This window comes from Gymnodraco acuticeps, unplaced genomic scaffold (genome assembly GCF_902827175.1).
Source record: "Gymnodraco acuticeps unplaced genomic scaffold, fGymAcu1.1, whole genome shotgun sequence".
NCBI lineage: Eukaryota > Metazoa > Chordata > Actinopteri > Perciformes > Bathydraconidae > Gymnodraco > Gymnodraco acuticeps.
Window position 1 is genome coordinate 3,340 of NW_022989886.1, and position 21,661 is coordinate 25,000.

Consider the following 21,661-nt stretch of genomic DNA (forward strand, 5'->3'; position numbering starts at 1 on the left):
TAAAGAGATTGAAGTACAGACCAGTTACCATTGTCCATTTACAGGAGCATGGTGGGGGTCATGGTTTAAATACATGATATGATTGAATGTTCTTAATAGTACACTATATTAATTAAAAAATAAGAAATGTCCAACGATAAAAAAAAATTGTAAATACAATTTAGAAAAAAAGATACAGCAAAAACACAAACAGAAAAAGAGAGACATGAAAAGCAGAAAAGAACAAAAATAAATGAAGAAATAATTATACATAAAAGTACCTTGAGCAGTGCTCTATACATATAATGTGTTGTGTATATATAAATTCTTCCCAGGAGGAGAAGCCGATCAGAGGGTGCTTTGAGCTCTGAGATTCTCTGCAGGAGTTCTGCATCACAATGGAAATGCAAAGAGAAACAGCCTCCTTCATTTCAATGAGACGTCCTCCACTTCCTCCTCCTGTTCCATGTGTCGCCCAAAGAAAACCTCTTTGAATGTGCACTAACAGTGTTTCCTGCAGAAAGACACACAGCGGTGTTCCTCATGTGTTTAATGGAGAGCAACAACCATTTTAGATTACATACACAAAACTTGTGTTTACAACACAGAAAAAGTCCTTCAGCCCCGGGAGCTGATAAGGCTTTGGGAATACAGAGCTGCAGGGATGTTGTATTCTTGTGTTGGTCCCTGAAGGCAGCATCTCCTGGTCCAATGGGATTCCTCCGTGTGATTTTGGATTATTGCAGAAAAATGTATCTCTGTGTCAAACAAACGTTTATGGTGCTTACCCTTTTAGTTCATTAGGCTAATCTCCACATATTAACACAACTTTATGATTTCTGAAGTAAAAAGCTAACGTTAGGCTATAAAGGAACCACAGCACGGTCACATGACTTCACGTCACCACCGCTAAGCTAAAGGTGGCTAATGTTGGGCTATAAAGGAACTACAGCACGGTCACATGACTTCACGTCACCACCGCTAAGCTAAAGGTGGCTAATGTTGGGCTATAAAGGAACTACAGCACGGTCACATGACTTCACGTCACCACCGCTAAGCTAAAGGAGGCTAATGTTGGGCTATAAAGGAACTACAGCACGGTCACATGACTTCACGTCACCACCGCTAAGCTAAAGGAGGCTAATGTTGGGCTATAAAGGAACTACAGCACGGTCACATGACTTCACGTGGGTTTTAGGACTCATAATGCTGACTCATCAGGACTCATCATGCTGACTCAGGTCAGGGTTCAGGACTCATAATGCTGACTCAGGTCAGGGTTAGGACTCATCATGCTGACTCAGGTCAGGGTTCAGGACTCATAATGCTGACTCAGGTCAGGGTTAGGACTCATCATGCTGACTCAGGTCAGGGTTAGGACTCATAATGCTGATTTATTAAGTCCTGGTTGCCTAGATGTTACTCTACAAAGACATTACGTCAGTTTATTCCCTGTGAGTTAAATACGACGTCAACATAATCAGGTTATTTTGTAGTTTGACCTGAATGACAGCCCATAAAATGAAATATGATGCTGAAATGGAGTTTAGTGAAAGGCCTGAATAAAAGCCTTCAAGGATTCACAAATCCCTGAAGGAGCCACAAACACTACAGAGCTTCAGGGGAAACTCAGGCCGTTTCTCAATGTCGAGTAAAGCTGCTCCAGAGCCACTATTTCAAGCATACTACGTCATCGAGTGGCGCCGAATCACTGTTTAAATACCCAGCATACATGTGCTACCAAGCCTCCTCGACATTGAGAAACGGCCTCAGTCTGATGTTTTAATCGGATTACTTTTCAGGTGACAACTCAAATGGCGCCCTGGTGTTGTGCCTCTGTTGTTGTTCGCACTACCAGACACAAAATCTAATTCTTTGTATGTGTAAACGTACCTGGCAATAAACTTGATTCTGATTTATTGGTATAAGTGTGTCTGTAGTTAATTTACATTTGATAAACGTCATGTCACTTAGAAATCCTAAATCTAGAGAAAAATGGGAGTTAAATAAAAAAAATTAAAAGACATGGAGTGAGTGTGTAACGTCACTCTTCATCATGAGGCTTTGAGAGAGAGAGTCGATCTTGTGATTTAAATACAAATAAACAGCAATGGAAGCGTTAAATAAGGAAGGTTTTCTCTGTGAGGAGATAAAGAATCCAACGGCCGGACACCAGAGAGCGAGAAGAAGAGCTGTGATTGGCTGAGACAGCAGTGGAGGCGGGAAGGTTTTGGGAGCAGAAGAGCTGTGATTGGCTAACACAGCAGTGGAGGCGGGAACGTGTTGGGAGAAGAACAGCGGTGATTGGCGGAGGGCGATGCGGAGGCGGGAGAGTTTTTGGAGAAGAAGAGCGGTGATTGGCTGAGGGCGGTACCCATCAGTCGGTAAATAAGACGCCGGTTTGGAAGTTTGAACACAGAGAAGCAGTCGCAGCCGCGGCGGAATAACGCGTTTTAACGGATATTTAAGAGGAAATAAAGCAGGTAGAAACAGAACTAAGGTGGCGGGAGGCTCGGGTCCGTCAGCTGGAGGCTTTGGGAACATGGTGGAACATACGCAGCATGGCGGGTCCCGGGAGGCGGCCTCACCGTGCAGCTCCGCACCGCTACAGACGGCCTCACCGTGCAGCTCCGCACCGCTACAGACGGCCTCAGCGTGCAGCTCCGCACCGCAGAAACCAGACCGCTGGAAGACCGCCACGGGACACATCAAGAGGCCGATGAACGCCTTCATGGTGTGGTCCAAGATCGAGAGGAGGAAGATCATGGACCAGTCCCCGGACTTGCACAACGCGGAGATTTCCAAGCGGCTCGGGAAGCGCTGGAAGCTGCTCAGAGACTCGGAGAAGATCCCGTTCATCCGGGAGGCGGAGCGGCTCCGGCTACAGCACATGGCCCAACATCCGGACTACAAGTACCGGCCCAGGAAGAAGGCCCGGACCGAGGGCTGTACTGGAGTCTCTTCCCCGGAGAAAACCTCCGCCGTGAGACCCACCTCCGCCGTGAGACCCATCCCCGTCGTGAGACCCACCCCCGTCTCCACCGTGAGACCCACCTCCACCGTGAGACCCACCCCCACGGTGAGACCCACTTCCACAGATAAGAAGTTCTCCCGGTTGAAGCCCAGCAGCACCAGGAGGCCGGGTCAGGTCCCGGTGCAGCAGGACCCCCGGTACCGCTACGTGCTGACCAGCAGCTTCACGGCCACTAAGCTCGTTAAACGGGAGTTCACCGACTCCGAGGAAGAGGAGGAAGATGAGGAGGACGAAGAGGAGATAAAGAGTGAAGAAGAGGAGGAGAGGCTCTTCTACAGCTTCAAGAATATCACCCGGCAGCAGAGCTCTGTCCCCCGGCAGCAGAGCTCTGTCCCCCGGCAGCAGAGCTCCAGCAGCCCGGCCTCCTCCTCCAGCGCCGGGGAGGAGGAACTCCACCTCAGGTAGGAAACCTCCATTCTCCGGTCCTTATTGAATGCAATAGAGCAGAGAAAGTGTTGAGATGGGTTAGTGCTCAGCAGCTACAGTGTAGATGTGACGAGGGACACCTGGAGTCTCCTCCAACAGAGCAACATGAATACAGGACAACACACAGGTCAGACGGGGCAAGAGAATTCAAGATTCAGAGGTTTGATCGTCATATGAACATGGGGAACAGTGTAGACATATCAATGACATTCTTCTGGCCCTCCAACAATGCAACGCAATCAAATACACAAAATAAAGTAGTGCAAGAAGTCTAAATACAAGTACATGGAATATGATATATAGATGTTCTTTAAAGTCCATCTGAAAGGTGTCTCAGTGACTCTGATCTAACGTGAGGTTTAAATGCCAGAATGTGAAATATATAAAAAATAATGTTTGAATTTCCCCAGAGATTTAGACATTTTAGCAAATATGTATCCGTGTTTTGATCCTGTGTCCATCCCATAGGCACAGACACACACGTGGTATTTAGAGCTTGAAAACCCTTCTTTTAGGCTGCAGTGTTTGGTCCTGAGGCTGAGTTGGTCTGAAAGAGAATAATCTGATGGTCAAAGTTAAAATACTGTGATGTTTAAAGCTGAAGAAACGACAGGTGCGTCTCCCAGAGTCTTTGGGGAGCATCAGCCGAACTCTGAGCTGTAAAGGAATTTTTTTATGTCAGCAGGTCTAAAAGAAACCCCCAGAAAAGCTGTTAAATATCAAACATGTGCAAAACCTTCTAATGAGAGGAAGCCCCAAATGATTTAAAGCTGTAACGTCTGGACTTCCCCGAGACCTGGAGCGGATTGCTCCAGGTCTCGGGGCCTCCGGACTGAGACCTGGAGCGGATTGCTCCAGGTCTCGGGGCCTCCGGACTGAGACCTGGAGCGGATTGCTCCAGGTCTCGGGGCCTCCGGACTGAGACCTGGAGCGGATTGCTCCAGGTCTCAGTCCGGAGGCACAGAGACGCTTAGGGCTGTCCCGAATACCATTTTTAGGGCTCCGGATATTCGGTAGTAATCCGCAGAATATTCTACCCCTACCCCTCACACCAGATACTGACTGGTTTTCGGACCCCCCCAGACCCCCCAATAAAGCAAAACCTGCACGTTTCAGAGTGGCCTTTTATTGTGGCCAGCCTAAGGCACACCTGTGCAATAATCATGCTGTCTAATCAGCATCTGATATGCCACACCTGTGAGGTGGGATGGATTATCTCGGCAAAGGAGAAGTGCTCACTATCACACATTCTTTCAGATTTGAGAACAATATTTGAGAGAAATGGTTATTTTGTGTTTATAGAACATGTTTTAGATCTTTGAGTTCATCTCATGAAGAATGGGAGCAGAAACAAAAGTGTTGAGTTTATATTTTTGTTCAGTGTAGTGAGTGAGGGTACTTTTACCTTGAGTTCTGTGCCAAAGTGCGTTAGCATTTTCCGCTCAGGGGTCATTTAGATGCTTCTTATGAGACTTGTGTTTTTGTTTTGGTAAAAATGGTTTGTATCGTCAGTTAGCTGAGATTATTCCCGTTAATCTGGTATAACACATTAATAGGTTCTTAAATATTAAGATCCCCTGAGACACTGTCGTGAAAAAAAAGTAAAGTACCCGCCGGGACTTTGGGGCTTAACAGGTTAAAAAAAACGCAGTATATATCGCAGGGGAACAAAAAACCGCAATGTCAGTTTTTTTCAATATCGTGCAGCCCTAGAAGACATCACTCTGTGAGTCTCCGGACACACCGGGGACACACACACCGGGGACACACACACCGGGGACACACACACCGGGGACACACACACCGGGGACACACACACCGGGGACACACACACCGGGGACACACACACCGGGGACACACACACCGGGACACACACACCGGGGACACACACACGGGACACACACCGGGGACACACACACGGGACACACACACACACCGGACACACACACCGGGGACACACACACCGGGGACACACACACCGGGGACACACACACCGGGGACACACACCACCGGGACACACACACCGGGGACACACACACACCGGGGACACACACACACCGGGGACACACACACACCGGGGACACACACACCGGGGACACACACACCGGGGACACACACACACCGGGGACACACACACACCGGGGACACACACACACCGGGGATGCACACACACCGGGGACACACACACCGGGGATGCACACACACCGGGGATGCACACACACCGGGGATGCACACACACCGGGGGGACACACACACCGGGGATGCACACACACCGGGGACACACACACCGGGGACACACACACACGGGGATGCACACACACCGGGGATGCACACACACCGGGGGGACACACACACCGGGGATGCACACACACCGGGGATGCACACACACCGGGGACACACACACCGGGGACACACACACCGGGGGGACACACACACCGGGGATGCACACACACCGGGGGGACACACACACCGGGGGGGGACACACTGGGGATGCACACACACCGGGGATGCACACACACCGGGGGGACACACACACCGGGGGGGGACACACCGGACACACACACACCGGGGGGGACACACACCGGGGACACGTGGCGATGTAGAGGAGACATCAAAGGGTGTCTTTAGCGTGATAGGAGACCTTAAGACTCAATGAAATAGAGTTTATTGCGGTGATAACTATTGAAATAAATCTGACCCTGAGTCTGTTTGCAGGAACCTGATCGGTACAAGAGCAGCATCTGAATATACATGTTTATAGACTTCTTGCGCAATACTTTTTCTCAAACATTTCTAAATTCTGACTTTTCTGAATACTTAAATGTTAACTCTCCCTGGTCCCCGGCTTGAGCTTCATCTCAGGATCCATGTGTCTGTGATCCAGAAGGGAAGGAGTCATCACATACAGAGACTAGTTCCTGAACAGTGTCCTTCACATGCTGATATCCAAGAGAGGGAGTTACACAGTCACAAGATGGAGGAGTAGAAAGCAGTATTCAATGTTTACTTCAGATTAGCTCCACGTCAGAAATGAGCATGCTTGATGTCTCTCTCTATAGAGGCTGAATCATCATGTTAATCACATAGCTATCATCTGCCTCAAACAGTCCTGATGCTCTTCTAGGTCATCACACATCCTGTCATGTTCACAGCTACAGTTGAGATACCTTTGATATCATGCTGCTCTCATGTTGGAGGACGTTCTGACCGTGTTGTGTGTTTGCAGGAACCTGGACGACCTCCACGCCTCCTCCTCCTCTGATCCGTGGCCACCGTCGGGAGGATCGCCCCCCGTCGGGACCCTCAGTCTCTCTCTGGTGGATCCGGACCAGGACTCTGAGGGCAGCCTCGGCTCTCACTTCGACTTCCCGGACTACTGCGACCCCGAACTCATCAGCTACTTCCCCGACCTGGTGTTCTCCTACTGACACACACACACACACTTAGACACACACACACTTAGACACACACACTTAGACACACACACACACTTAGACATACACACACACACACACTTAGACACACACACACTTAGACACACACACACTTAGACACACACACACTTAGACATACACACACACACTTGGACACACACACACACACACTTAGACACACACACACTTAGACACACACACACTTAGACACACACACACTTAGACACACACACACTTAGACACACACACACTTAGACACACACACACTTAGACACACACACACACACACACTTGGACACACACACACATAGACACACACACACACTTGGACACACACACACACACACTAGACACACACACACACACTTAGACACACACACACACACACACACACACACTTAGACACACACACACACTTAGACACACACACACTTAGACACACACACACACACACTTAGACACACACACACACTTAGACACACACACACTTGGACACACACACACATAGACACACACACACTTGGACACACACACACACACTTAGACACACACACACACACACACACACTTGGACACACACACACACACTTGGACACACACACACACTTGGACACACACACACACTTGGACACACACACACACTTGGACACACACACACACACTTGGACACACACACACACACTTGGACACACACACACACACACACTTAGACACACACTTAGACACACACACACACACACACACACACACTTAGACACACACACTCACACACCCAGATCTGTGAAACCGAACATACCTCGTCTATTTTTATTAAATGAAGTATTTTTGTACAGTGGAAGGGATCCAGACGTCCCCCCCCCCTGAATGTTGTTGTTGTTATTTGTGTGGGGGGTCAGATGTAAATGTTTGTAAGATAGTTAGTGAGTTAGGGGGAGAACTGGATCCCGCTTATTTTTTTATATTAACGGCACATTTTTGTTTCTGCTCATTATTTCTGTGCAATATAAAAGAGAAATAAATAAAAACGTTTTTCTGTATTTAATAAATCAGCTGGACCTGAGTCGGTTTATCTGCTCTCCCATTGGACGGCGTGTTTATCTGCTCTCCCATTGGACGGCGTGTTTATCTGCTCTCCCATTGGACGGCGTGTTTATCTGCTCTCCCATTGGACGGTGTGTTTATCTGCTCTCCCATTGGATGGTGTGTTTATCTGCTCTCCCATTGGACGGCGTGTTTATCTGCTCTCCCATTGGACGGCGTGTTTATCTGCTCTCCCATTGGACGGCGTGTTTATCTGCTCTCCCATTGGACGGTGTGTTTATCTGCTCTCCCATTGGATGGTGTGTTTATCTGCTCTCCCATTGGACGGCGTGTTTATCTGCTCTCCCATTGGACGGCACGTCTCTTAAAGGGACAGGAGTCTTGTTTATCTGCTCTCCCATGGATCAGGACAAAGAGAGAATCTTTGTTCGTGAAACTTTCAGGAACAGGGAGACGTCATATACATATATCATTACTGCACCGTCCCCAGGTCAACACACGGGACCACTCCTCCATTTAAAGAACATCTAGCGGATGCTTTGACCCAAACCTCTACGACACCTTCCTCTCAAACCCTCCAAGATATAAAACTCCTGTGTGAGTGGGCTTTTATGTTGAAGGCTCACCTGTGTAACACACAGTGGCGACTGGTCATTAGCGGCACAGCCCCACCTAGTGTCAGCAGGAAGTATTACAAATAATGATTATTAAAAAAAATATATACAATATATTTTAAGATCATGTTTAATCATCTGATTCGTCTCATTGCTGTTTTAGTCTGTGTTCTTCTACTTAGTGTCTACAGTGTGTGCCTGTTGAGCTGTTTAGAGCCATGTGGGACAAAACCCGATCCTGCCCCTCCCTCTCACTGTCTAAGTGAACGGTGACTGTAAAAACTACACTGCGCATGCTCAGAGTATTGTCCTATTTAATGTGTGTGGCAAAAAAATAATGACCATAGGGGCATAGAGCTGCCATCCCCACCATACGTCATCTCACATCATTCAGAGCTGATTGGCTGTAAGTATGTGTGCCGCGAAAAGTGTGGTGTGTGAAGAGGAGGAGAGAGAGCTGCAGTGAGGCGTCCTAGAACCAGGAAGTAAGCTGCGCATGGCTTCCCTCGACAAAAAAGCAATGATATTTCTCCATAGGATTTTAGAAAATAGCTCCAAATAAGGTCTGTGGGAAACAAACCTGTTAGATAAATGCACGTTTTGTTCAGCCGGATAATATCCACATGTCTACCCTACTTTTATACTTTTTGATTTATGATAGACTTTTGAAACTACAAGAACATAAGGAGGACTTTTACAAAAAAGTAAGATTTTTGTCCAGAGGGATAGGCCAATGGACTTCATCTTCAAGTCAAGGTAAGACCACCATTTGATTGAAGATGGGATCTTACTAAGAGAGAACAATTCAATATTTAAATGATACAATTACATTTTTTGGGTATCCTTCTGTTGAACTGTCTGTTTACAATTAATCGAAGCATCAGACTAAAGAGGCTTTTGAAAATAATATTATATTTTGATTTAGGTCAAAATATAATATTTGTAAACCTGAAGAGTCAGTGCCTCAGCAGCCATGAACCTCACTGCAGAAGCTTATATATAGACATTACGTTTTTTGAGCCCCACCGCTTTTGTACATATAAAAACGCCACTGATTATTAGGCTGTGATAACTGTGCTCGTTATTCTCGCGTCCAGGAGAGAAGCTTTAAAAGGAGACTAATTGAGTCTCTGAGAAGGTTCAAATGTATACTTTAATTAATAAAAAGCGCGGTAATGTTACACGCAGATGATGGTTCAGTCAGAAAAACAGCTGTGTTCTGGCTCTCGTGAGCGAAGGGAAGAGCGAGCTCCACCTCTCCAGCTGTTATACCTCCTCTGCTGGCTCCTCCCTGAGAGCCGGTTGGCGCTGCTGGGGGCCGGCCCTCCACTTATTTAATGTCCGTTGTTACGCATATCAGAGGATACAGACATTGTACATTCAATATATATCTAAACACGCCTTTTCTCCTCCTTAACTCTGTCATGACTTTTCATTTAACACATTCTAAACGCTGTAATCAATACTCCAAAAAATACAGGAAATACTTCACGGCAGTTTGGTGTCCGGTCGTTCCGGAAGTTGTCACATGCTACCCACATCTGTAAACAATAACGTATTCAAATAAACTGTACCTTCATTTAATATTCAACAATAATAATATCTCACCGTCCATAGTTGTAGTGTTGAAATCAGTAGGTTTTGGTGTGCAACACTCCTATCCGTGTCATATCACTACTAAATTCACCTCTAGTAAATGGTATATTAGCCACATGCTAAATGCTAACCGGAGATGAAGGATTTTCAGAATAAAAGCTTAACAACTGGTTGTGCACAAGAACTTCTGGGTTTTCAGTATAAAACAGCATTTAAACTGACGGTATGTTTAAGGTACTTTATGCCATTAAAAACATTGATTTTAATTTCTAACAGCTGTTAAACTGCACACGTTATTATTAATAATATATATTTTTTTTTTATTAAAAAAATTATAATTTTAAACGTTCTATTCTTATTTTGTAATCATCTCGCGACCCCCACTCTGGGAACCCCTGCTGTAAGGTGTCCTTGGGCCCTGTTAGGTGTCCTGGGTCCTGTTAGGTGTCCTCGGGTCCTGTTAGGTGTCCTGGGTCCTGTTAGGTGTCCTCGGGTCCTGTTAGGTGTCCTCGGGTCCTGTTAGGTGTCCTGGGTCCTGTTAGGTGTCCTCGGGTCCTGTTAGGTGTCCTGGGTCCTGTTAGGTGTCCTTGGGTCCTGTTAGGTGTCCTGGGTCCTGTTAGGTGTCCTTGGGTCCTGTTAGGGTCCTTGGGTCCTGTTAGGTGTCGTTGGGTCCTGTTAGGTGTCCTGGGTCCTGCTAGGTGTCCTGGGTCCTGTTAGGTGTCCTGGGTCCTGCTAGGTGTCCTTGGGTCCTGTTAGGTGTCCTGGGTCCTGTTAGGTGTCCTGGGACCTGTAAGGTGTCCTGGGTCCTGTTAGGTGTCCTCGGGTCCTGTTAGGTGTCCTGGGTCCTGTTAGGTGTCGTCGGGTCCTGTTAGGTGTCCTGGGTCCTGTTAGGTGTCCTTGGGTCCTGTTAGGTGTCCTGGGTCCTGTTAGGTGTCCTTGGGTCCTGTTAGGGTCCTTGGGTCCTGTTAGGTGTCGTTGGGTCCTGTTAGGTGTCCTGGGTCCTGCTAGGTGTCCTGGGTCCTGTTAGGTGTCCTGGGTCCTGCTAGGTGTCCTTGGGTCCTGTTAGGTGTCCTTGGGTCCTGTTAGGTGTCCTGGGTCCTGTTAAGTGTCCTGGGTCCTGTTAGGTGTCCTGGGTCCTGCTAGGTGTCCTTGGGTCCTGTTAGATGTCCTGGGTCCTGTTAGGTGTCCTGGGTCCTGTTAGGTGTCCTGGGTCCTGCTAGGTGTCCTTGGGTCCTGTTAGGTGTCCTTGGGTCCTGTTAGGTGTCCTGGGTCCTGTTAAGTGTCCTGGGTCCTGTTAGGTGTCCTGGGTCCTGCTAGGTGTCCTTGGGTCCTGTTAGGTGTCCTTGGGTCCTGTTAGGTGTCCTGGGTCCTGTTAAGTGTCCTGGGTCCTGTTAGGTGTCCTGGGTCCTGCTAAGTGTCCTTGGGTCCTGTTAGGTGTCCTGGGTCCTGTTAGGTGTCCTGGGTCCTGCTAGGTGTCCTTGGGTCCTGTTAAGTGTCCTGGGTCCTGCTAGGTGTCCTTGGGTCCTGTTAGGTGTCCTTGGGTCCTGTTAGGTGTCCTGGGTCCTGTTAGGTGTCCTGGGTCCTGCTAGGTGTCCTTGGGTCCTGTTAGGTGTCCTTGGGTCCTGCTAGGTGTCCTTGGGTCCTGCTAGGTGTCCTTGGTTCCTGTTAGGTGTCCTTGGGTCCTGTTAGGTATCCTTGGGTCCTGTTAGGTGTCCTTGGGTCCTGTTAGGTGTCCTTGGGTCCTGCTAGGTGTCCTTGGGTCCTGTTAGGTGTCCTTGGGTCCTGTTAGGTGTCCTTGGGTCCTGCTAGGTGTCCTTGGTTCCTGTTAGGTGTCCTTGGGTCCTGCTAGGTGTCCTTGGTGCTATGAAAGGTGCCAGTTCTTCAGTAAAACCTTTAAATCATATTTAAATAATAAAGAGTCAGAGAAACGTCCAGATGTAATTATTTTATTTCAGGATAAACATCAGAGCATGCAGTTTAACTCATCGTTTCTGTTTCTTCACGTTGTTTCACTTTCATCAGACGCTTTATTCTGAAATTCCTCCCCTCTACGTTTGTTTGTTGATGTTCAGCACTTTGGAAACATCTCCTCTATAATGTAATGTTTTCTCTCAATTTCCTTAAAACTTCAATTAAATGTTTGATGTAATTTCAATAAAGAGGTCTTCTGAGTTTCAGTCGACTTTTTACTTTTAACGAGGATTTAAGTCAAATTTCAGAATAAAAGCTCCCCGATTAAAACACGACACTTAAACACTAAAGCCTAAACACTAACCACTAAAGCCTAAACACTAACCACTAAAGCCTAAACACTAACCACTAAACCCTAACCACTTAACACTTAACACTAAACACTAGAAATTCTGAGATTAAGGTGGGAATTCTGAGATTTAAGTGGGAATTCTGAGATTAAAGTGGGAATTCTGAGATTAAGGTGGGAATTCTGAGATTAAAATGGAAATTCTGAGATTTAAGTGGGAATTCTAATATTAAAGTGGGAATTCTGAGATTAAGGTGGGAATTCTGAGATTAAAGTGGAAATTCTGAGATTTAAATGGGAATTCTAAGATTAAGGTGGGAATTCTGAGATTAAGGTGGGAATTCTGAGATTAAAGTGGAAATTCTGAGATTTAAATGGGAATTCTAAGATTAAGGTGGGAATTTTGAGATTAAGGTGGGAATTCTGAGATTAAGGTGGGAATTCTGAGATTAAAGTGGAAATTCTGAGATTTAAGTGGGAATTCTGAGATTTAAATAGGAATTCTGAGATTAAAGTGGGAATTCTGAGATTAAGGTGGGTATTCTGAGATTTAAATGGGAATTATGAGATTTAAGTGGGAATTCTGAGATTAAGGTGGGAATTCTGAGATTAAAGTGGGAATTCTGAGATTTAAATAGGAATTCTGAGATTAAAGTGGGAATTCTGAGATTAAGGTGGGTATTCTGAGATTTAAATGGGAATTATGAGATTTAAGTGGGAATTCTGAGATTAAGGTGGGAATTCTGAGATTTAAGTGGGAATTCTGATATTTAAGTGGGAATTCTGAGATTTAAATAGGAATTCTGAGATTAAAGTGGGAATTCTGAGATTTAAATGGGAATTCTGAGATTTAAATAGGAATTCTGAGATTAAAGTGGGAATTCTGAGATTAAGGTGGGTATTCTGAGATTTAAATGGGAATTATGAGATTTAAGTGGGAATTCTGAGATTAAGGTGGGAATTCTGAGATTAAAGTGGGAATTCTGAGATTTAAATGGGAATTCTGAGACACGAGTGGGAATGTCTCATGAATATGTTACCTGGGAATATTTTTTATTTTTTTTCTAATTTCAATAAATATTATTTTCAGTTTTAAACATATGAAGAAAATGTAATAACAGTTATTTTTTTCACAGATTTAAAAAACGACAAACGTTTTTAGATTTACTTTAGTTTGTTTTTTAAGAGATTAAACATCGACATTCAGGAACCACGACAAGTTCTTACATTACGTTTTCTTCTTACATTTCTTACATTTTACGCTGAATTCTGTTTACTTTAAATATTAAAACTCTTCATCAGAAGCTCAAAGGATAATTTACTGATTTATTATCAGAGCTTTATTCTGAAAAACATCACAACTTTAATCTCAGAGAATATTTCCATCATTCTCTTTTAATAAAATGTTCTATTTTTAAATCAATTATCTTCTTTTCATTTCCTTTGAGTTCTTTTGAGTTCATGAATGTTTTTAATCCTGAAGATTTTACTTTTATTCTGTATATTTTGTGATTTTGATCAAAATATTTTCTGAATATTTAAAATGTTCTGTCTCTTAAATATTTTTTGCATTATTTGGTTATTTAAAGTTCAGGACTTTAATCTTTAAAGAGAATCATTGACCTCCTAAACGTTTCTAGTTTTATTGTTTAACTTTATAGATTTGAACAAAACCCAATTTGTGTTTTTCAGATTTCTTCTAACTTTTCTTCTCCTAATGTTTGTCTTTAATCTCTAATTTATTTCTTAATGTCCCTCATTGGCTGACTTGTCCCCCCCGGAGGCTCCTGATTGGCTGACTTGTCCCCCCCGGAGGCTCCTGATTGGCTGACTTTTATCCCCCGGAGGCTCCTGATTGGCTGAGAGGCTGGATGACATCACAGGATGCTCTCTCTCTCGTCTCCGAAGGTCACAGTGTCCGACGACACGCTGCAGACCTCGGGGGGGTCGCCGGGCCTCAGCCCCCGCCGCAGGTGAACCACCCGCACGTTCTCATTGGTGGGAGCGGGGCGGGGGGCGGAGCTTGGGGAGAGGATGACGTCAGTGGAGGAGGAGGGGGGGGCGGGATCAGTGGTGGTGAGGGGGCGGGGCCTAGAGTTGGAGTTGTTGTTGAGCGAGACGGAGTTCAGGTTGAAGGACCAGCTGTCCTCGGGGCTGGAGGCCATCAGGCTGCAGTCCTCAGAGCAGATGGACATCCGGACGTCTTGAAGAACGCCGGGAACGCCGCCCAGGACACCGGGAACGCCACCGCGCTTCCTGTCTTCCTCTAGCTCCGCCTCCTCGTCCTGCAGCGAGTGATTGGGCGAGCTCTCGTTGGAGCGGACGCCAGAATCAGACGAATCCTTTTTGTCCAGCGTGGCGTCGGACAGGAAGTCCTTCCCCTTCATCGCCGTGATCTTCTTCAACTCCTCGTCTTCTTCGATCTTCTTGTAGCTCCGCCCCCTCGCCCCCGCTGTGTGTTCGCTGTTCTTCTCGTCTTCCTCCCTGATGGGGTCCAGGTCTGGGTTGTTATTATCGGTGGTTGTTGTCGTGTGTTTTCCGGCTCCGGTCCTCTTCCCGAACGTGGCTCTGCGTCCCTCTGTATCCTCCCTGCTCTCGGAGGAGGACAGGAATTGAACCGGCTGCGGCTGCACGGGACGCTCCGCGCCGCTCAGCTCCGTCTGGGCCATCTGAGACACGTACTCCTCATAGGCGGAGCGGTACTCGTCCTGCTGACGATCCGTCAGGCGGGACACGTCCAGAGAGGAAGACTCCTGAGAGTTCAGAGAGGTGAGGCTGGCTGTACGGAGCGCCGCCTGGAGGAGAGGAGGAGGAGGGGGAGAGGGGGAGAGGAGAGGAGGAGGAGGAGAGGAGGAGGAGAGGAGGAGTTAAAGGTCACCTATATTAGGCCTCAGATATAAAAGAAGAGTTAAACACCACATAAGATGTCCTCTGATTGGACAATAAGAGTGCAGTATATGATAGATGTCCTCTGATTGGACAATAAGAGTACAGTATATGATAGATGTCCTCTGATTGGACAATAAGAGTGCAGTATATGATAGATGTCCTCTGATTGGACAATAAGAGTACAGTATATGATAGATGTCCTCTGGTTGGATAATAACAGTAGTTAGTAATAGCTCTCATACCGTCCACGGTGTGTTTCCGGCCCTCGGAGGCTCGTCGCTGCTCAGATCCTCGAAGCTGAGGTTGAAGCTGAAGATGGAGGCATCTGGGGGCGGAGCCTGAGTGCTGCCTTGCTCACTGGCAGCTTCCTCCTGCAGCAGCTGGTTCTCCATGGAGCGCATCTCCAGCACCTGCAGCACAAAGGGAGCGTCTGAACATCAGGCAGGAAAATCACATCGGAACATTCGTTCTGAGATCTCACCAGAACTGAGAAAAACAGAAAACAGGCAGAAACACGACTGGAATTCTGAGAAAAACGTTGGAATTCTGAGGTTTAAGTGGGAATTCTGAGATGAAGGTGGGAATTCCGAGATTTAACCTGTTAAACCCGGGTCCTGCGGTTTTTTTTCTTCACAAAACTGTGTCTCAGGGCCTCTTAACATTTAACAACCTATTAATGTGTCATAACCGATTAACGGGAAGAAACTCAGCTAACTGACAATACAAACCATTTTTACCGAAACAAAACACAAGTCTAACAAGAAGTGTTAGCACAGAACTCAAGGTAGAAATACCCTTATTACTTATCGTAACTGCACATACAAGATATTCCACAGATTATATAGGTATTAGTATCATCACTGAGCGATCAGAACTCGCGTCAGGGGAAGCAAACACAGACATCACAACACGTACCTTTACGGAGCAAACACAGTAGATATTCTCACCTTAGGTGTAATTCTGATCAAAAGTCGTGTTCAATGGCATTAAAACGATAGAAACGCTGCTGAAGGTTAATCCATAGGTTAATCCAATGTGTCTGTCACTTTGAAATAATGATTATAATCCATCATTCAATTTTTATCTCAAAAACGGAGATTTCATATTAGCTGCTAATGATAGCCACCAGAGTGTATCACAGCTTCCTGTTCTGGGGTATTCTGGCTATGCATCGCTCATTCACCAATGGGTTATATTTAGATGGATTGTAGGAACTTCCCCTCGATTCCATCGGCTCTAACGGTTAAAACGAGACGTCAATCATCAAAATCGAACAAGGGGGGCCAGAGATATGGAAAATCTACCGAAATGACCCCAGAAGTGGGTTTTTCTAAACCTCTCTAAAAAGGTAAAATGTCTCTTGTTTTGCATCAACCTTGATACAGAGTACTTATTATATGTTGTACTTTGAATTCCTAAAGCTTTTAGTCTACCTTCCCATCATCCAAGGGTGGTTTTCACGATAAGTAATGTTTTTGTTTTTTGGACCGACACTATAATTTACAGTTTTTTACTATGTTCAATCTGAATTTACTTTAAAATAAAAAACATCTATATTGATTCTGACTCTTCTACATCCAACTCACAGGTTTATCATTACTTTGAGAACAAAGATGATTAATTTATCCCTTTTAGAAGATATGGTCATTTGTTCTGGGAATGTCATTTTTGAGCCTGAGACCTGAAAAACAGGATTGGGGCTTAACAGGTTAAGTGGGAATTTGGGATTTTTATTATTTAAATGGAATTCTGATACTAATATGGGAATTCTGAGATTTAAGTGGGAATTTCGAGATTTCAGTGAGAATTTTGAGATTTAGCTGGGAATTCTGAGACAAGATTGGGAATTCTGAGATTAGGTGAGAATTCTGAGATTTAAGTGGGAATTTGGTCATTTTTTTATTTAAGTGGGAATTCCGATATTTATGTGGGAGTTTTTTTATTTAACTGGGAATTATGATACTAGTATGGGAATTCTGAGATTAGGTGGGAATTCTGAGATTAGGTGAGCATTTTGAGATTTAAGTGGGAATTCGGATAACAAGTGGTAAAAAAATATAATTGTTTTCTCAGAATTGTGTAAGAATTGAATGATCCAATGAATATTGAAGATATTGACTCATTAATTCCCATCTGGAACATAAGGTGACCTCTGGAATGTGTGTTTAGTCCCGTAGAATCAGATTTTATGGGAACAGTTTTTCCTCACCGAGGCTCGGAACAGCTGCCAGTCTCCGAAATTCATATTCATCTCCTTCTTCAGCTCGTCGATGTTACACTGCGTCAGCACACGGCCGTTCACGTTTGCCTGGAAACACACATACGTTAGTGTCACACACACATACATTAGTATCACACACACACACACGTTAGTCACACACACATACACACACCTTCCTGATGGTGGCGCTGTAGTTTCCCATCATGCTTTGGTCGATGCCCTCGATCAGGTGCACCCTCTCGCAGACGCCCTCTGTGGTCATGGAGCTGAGGAGGACGGGGGGAATGGAGCCCTGCACACAGAGACACTGGTTCGATTCCCACAGTAAACACGTATGCACACTAAACCTCGTAAAGTGCAGCCACACACAGGAAGTGACATCACGTTAGTGTTTCTACACAGAGATCTTATTAACAGAGAGATGCATGAGTCCCAGCGCTCACTGACATGTCTTTAGTTCTGATATAAAGTGGGAATTCTGATATAAATAGAATATAATTGGTCTTAATGGTCTCACAGCACACAGTGAAATGTGTTCTCTGCTTTTAACCCATGCTAGAACCAGGAGTCTAGCACTAGGAGCAGTGGGCAGCTATTGTACAGCGCCCGGGGAGCAATGGGAGTGAGGGGGGAAGGGGGTGTACGGTGCCTTGCTCAAGGGCACCACGGCAGGGCAGGAGGTGAACTAGGACCTCTCCAAGTAGCAGTCCACACTCCATATTTAGGTGTGGTCGGAGACTTGAACCGGCGACCCTACAGTTCCCAGTCCAAGCCCCTACTGACTGAGCCCCTGCTGACTGAGCCCCTACTGACTGAGCCCCTGCTGACGGAGCCCCTGCTGACTGAGCCCCTACTGACTGAGCCCCTACTGACTGAGCCCCTGCTGACTGAGCCCCTACTGACTGAGCCCCTGCTGAGTGAGCCCCTGCTGACTGAGCCCCCTGCTGACTGAGCCCCTGCTGACTGAGCCCCTACTGACTGAGCCCCTACTGACTGAGCCCCTGCTGACTGAGCCCCTGCTGACTGAGCCCCTGCTGACTGAGCCCCTGCTGACTGAGCCCCTGCTGACTGAGCCCCTACTGACTGAGCCCCTGCTGACGGAGCCCCTGCTGACTGAGCCCCTACTGACTGAGCCCCTACTGACTGAGCCCCTGCTGACTGAGCCCCTGCTGACTGAGCCCCTGCTGACTGAGCCCCTACTGACTGAGCCCCTGCTGACTGAGCCCCTACTGACTGACTGAGCCCCTACTGACTGACTGAGCCCCTGCTGACTGAGCCCCTGCTGACTGAGCCCCTACTGACTGACTGAGCCCCTACTGACTGAGCCCCTACTGACTGAGCCCCTACTGACTGACTGAGCCCCTACTGACTGAGCCCCTGCTGACTGAGCCCCTACTGACTGAGCCCCTGCTGACTGAGCCCCTACTGACTGACTGAGCCCCTACTGACTGAGCCCCTACTGACTGACTGAATCCCTACTGACTGAGCCCCTACTGACTGAGCCCCTACTGACTGAGCCCCTACTGACTGAGCCCCTACTGACTGAGCCGCTGCTGACTGAGCCCCTGCTGACTGAGCCCCTACTGACTGAGCCCCTACTGACTGAGCCCATGCTGACTGAGCCCATGCTGACTGAGCCCCTACTAACTGAGCCCCTACTGACTGAGCCCCTGCTGACTGAGCCCCTACTGACTGAGCCCATGCTGACTGAGCCCCTACTGACTGAGCCCCTACTGACTGAGCCCATGCTGACTGAGCTCCTACTGACTGAGCCCCTGCTGACTAAGCCCATGCTGACGGAGCCCCTGCTGACTGAGCCCCTACTGACTGAGCCCCTACTGACTGAGCCCTACTGACTGAGCCGCTACTGACTGAGCCCATGCTGACTGACTGAGCCCCTACTGACTGAGCCCCTACTGACTGACTGAATCCCTACTGACTGAGCCCCTACTGACTGAGCCGCTGCTGACTGAGCCCCTGCTGACTGAGCCCCTGCTGACTGAGCCCCTGCTGACTGAGCCCCTACTGACTGAGCCCCTACTGACTGACTGAGCCCCTGCTGACTGAGCCCCTGCTGACTGAGCCCCTACTGACTGACTGAGCCCCTACTGACTGACTGAGCCCCTACTGACTGACTGAGCCCCTACTGACTGAGCCCCTGCTGACTGAGCCCCTGCTGACTGAGCCCCTACTGACTGAGCCCCTGCTGACTGAGCCCCTACTGACTGACTGAGCCCCTACTGACTGACTGAGCCCCTACTGACTGACTGAGCCCCTGCTGACTGAGCCCCTACTGACTGACTGAGCCCCTGCTGACTGAGCCCCTGCTGACTGAGCCCCTACTGACTGACTGAGCCCCTACTGACTGAGCCCCTACTGACTGAGCCCCTACTGACTGACTGAGCCCCTACTGACTGAGCCCCTGCTGACTGAGCCCCTACTGACTGAGCCCCTGCTGACTGAGCCCCTACTGACTGACTGAGCCCCTACTGACTGAGCCCCTACTGACTGACTGAATCCCTACTGACTGAGCCCCTACTGACTGAGCCGCTGCTGACTGAGCCCCTACTGACTGAGCCCCTACTGACTGAGCCCCTACTGACTGAGCCCCTACTGACTGAGCCGCTGCTGACTGAGCCCCTACTGACTGAGCCCCTACTGACTGAGCCCATGCTGACTGAGCCCATGCTGACTGAGCCCCTACTGACTGAGCCCCTACTGACTGAGCCCCTACTGACTGAGCCCATGCTGACTGAGCCCATGCTGATTGAGCCCCTACTAACTGAGCCCCTACTGACTGAGCCCCTGCTGACTGAGCCCCTACTGACTGAGCCCCTACTGACTGAGCCCATGCTGACTGAGCCCATGCTGACTGAGCCCCTACTGACTGAGCCCCTACTGACTGAGCCCATGCTGACTGAGCCCCTACTGACTGAGCCCCTGCTGACTGAGCCCATGCTGACGGAGCCCCTGCTGACTGAGCCCCTGCTGACTGAGCCCCTACTGACTGAGCCCCTACTGACTGAGCCCCTGCTGACTGAGCCCCTGCTGACTGAGCCCCTGCTGACTGAGCCCCTGCTGACTGAGCCCCTACTGACTGAGCCCCTGCTGACGGAGCCCCTGCTGACTGAGCCCCTGCTGACTGAGCCCCTACTGACTGAGCCCCTGCTGACTGAGCCCCTGCTGACTGAGCCCCTACTGACTGAGCCCCTGCTGACTGAGCCCCTACTGACTGACTGAGCCCCTACTGACTGACTGAGCCCCTGCTGACTGAGCCCCTACTGACTGACTGAGCCCCTACTGACTGAGCCCCTACTGACTGAGCCCCTACTGACTGACTGAGCCCCTACTGACTGAGCCCCTGCTGACTGAATCCCTACTGACTGAGCCCCTACTGACTGAGCCCCTACTGACTGAGCCCCTACTGACTGAGCCGCTGCTGACTGAGCCCCTGCTGACTGAGCCCCTACTGACTGAGCCCCTACTGACTGAGCCCCTACTGACTGAGCCCATGCTGACTGAGCCCATGCTGACTGAGCCCCTACTAACTGAGCCCCTACTGACTGAGCCCCTGCTGACTGAGCCCCTACTGACTGAGCCCCTACTGACTGAGCCCATGCTGACTGAGCCCCTACTGACTGAGCCCCTACTGACTGAGCCCATGCTGACTGAGCTCCTACTGACTGAGCCCCTGCTGACTAAGCCCATGCTGACGGAGCCCCTGCTGACTGAGCCCCTACTGACTGAGCCCCTACTGACTGAGCCCTACTGACTGAGCCGCTACTGACTGAGCCCATGCTGACTGAGCCCCTGCTGACTGAGCCCCTACTGACTGACTGAGCCCCTACTGACTGACTGAATCCCTACTGACTGAGCCCCTACTGACTGAGCCGCTGCTGACTGAGCCCCTGCTGACTGAGCCCCTACTGACTGAGCCCCTACTGACTGACTGAGCCCCTGCTGACTGAGCCCCTACTGACTGAGCCCATGCTGACTGAGCCCATGCTGACTGAGCCCCTACTAACTGAGCCCCTACTGACTGAGCCCCTGCTGACTGAGCCCCTACTGACTGAGCCCCTACTGACTGAGCCCATGCTGACTGAGCCCCTGCTGACTGAGCCCCTACTGACTGAGCCCCTGCTGACTGAGCCCCTACTGACTGACTGA

The 21,661-nt window shown here is 48.2% G+C and overlaps 2 protein-coding genes across 2 annotated transcripts; one reads left to right on the plus strand and one right to left on the minus strand.

Annotated features, from left to right (window-relative positions):
• Positions 1–2,319: 2,319 nt before the first annotated feature.
• On the plus strand, positions 2,320–6,988 carry LOC117535009 (transcription factor Sox-11-like). Its single transcript, XM_034199327.1, has 2 exons — positions 2,320–3,414; positions 6,666–6,988. The coding sequence occupies exons 1-2, from the start codon at positions 2,522–2,524 to the stop codon at positions 6,865–6,867; spliced, it is 1,095 nt and encodes a 364-aa protein (XP_034055218.1). The 5' UTR covers positions 2,320–2,521; the 3' UTR covers positions 6,868–6,988.
• A 5,066-nt stretch (positions 6,989–12,054) lies between these two features.
• On the minus strand, positions 12,055–17,786 carry LOC117535017 (kinase D-interacting substrate of 220 kDa B-like; the record flags this gene model as incomplete). Its single annotated transcript, XM_034199340.1, is given in 4 exon segments — positions 12,055–15,179; positions 15,516–15,683; positions 17,483–17,581; positions 17,667–17,786. Coding segments are annotated over 4 exon segments (1,305 nt in total), but the record flags the coding sequence as incomplete, so codon positions are not given.
• Positions 17,787–21,661: the final 3,875 nt, after the last annotated feature.

Coding starts and splice junctions, on each gene's coding strand:
- LOC117535009 (XM_034199327.1), top strand. CDS start 2,522: ATGGTGGAACATACGCAGCATGGCGGGTCCCGGGAGGCGGCCTCACCG. Junction 3,415..6,665: donor GAGGAGGAACTCCACCTCAG/GTAGGAAACCTC, acceptor GTGTGTTTGCAG/GAACCTGGACGACCTCCACG.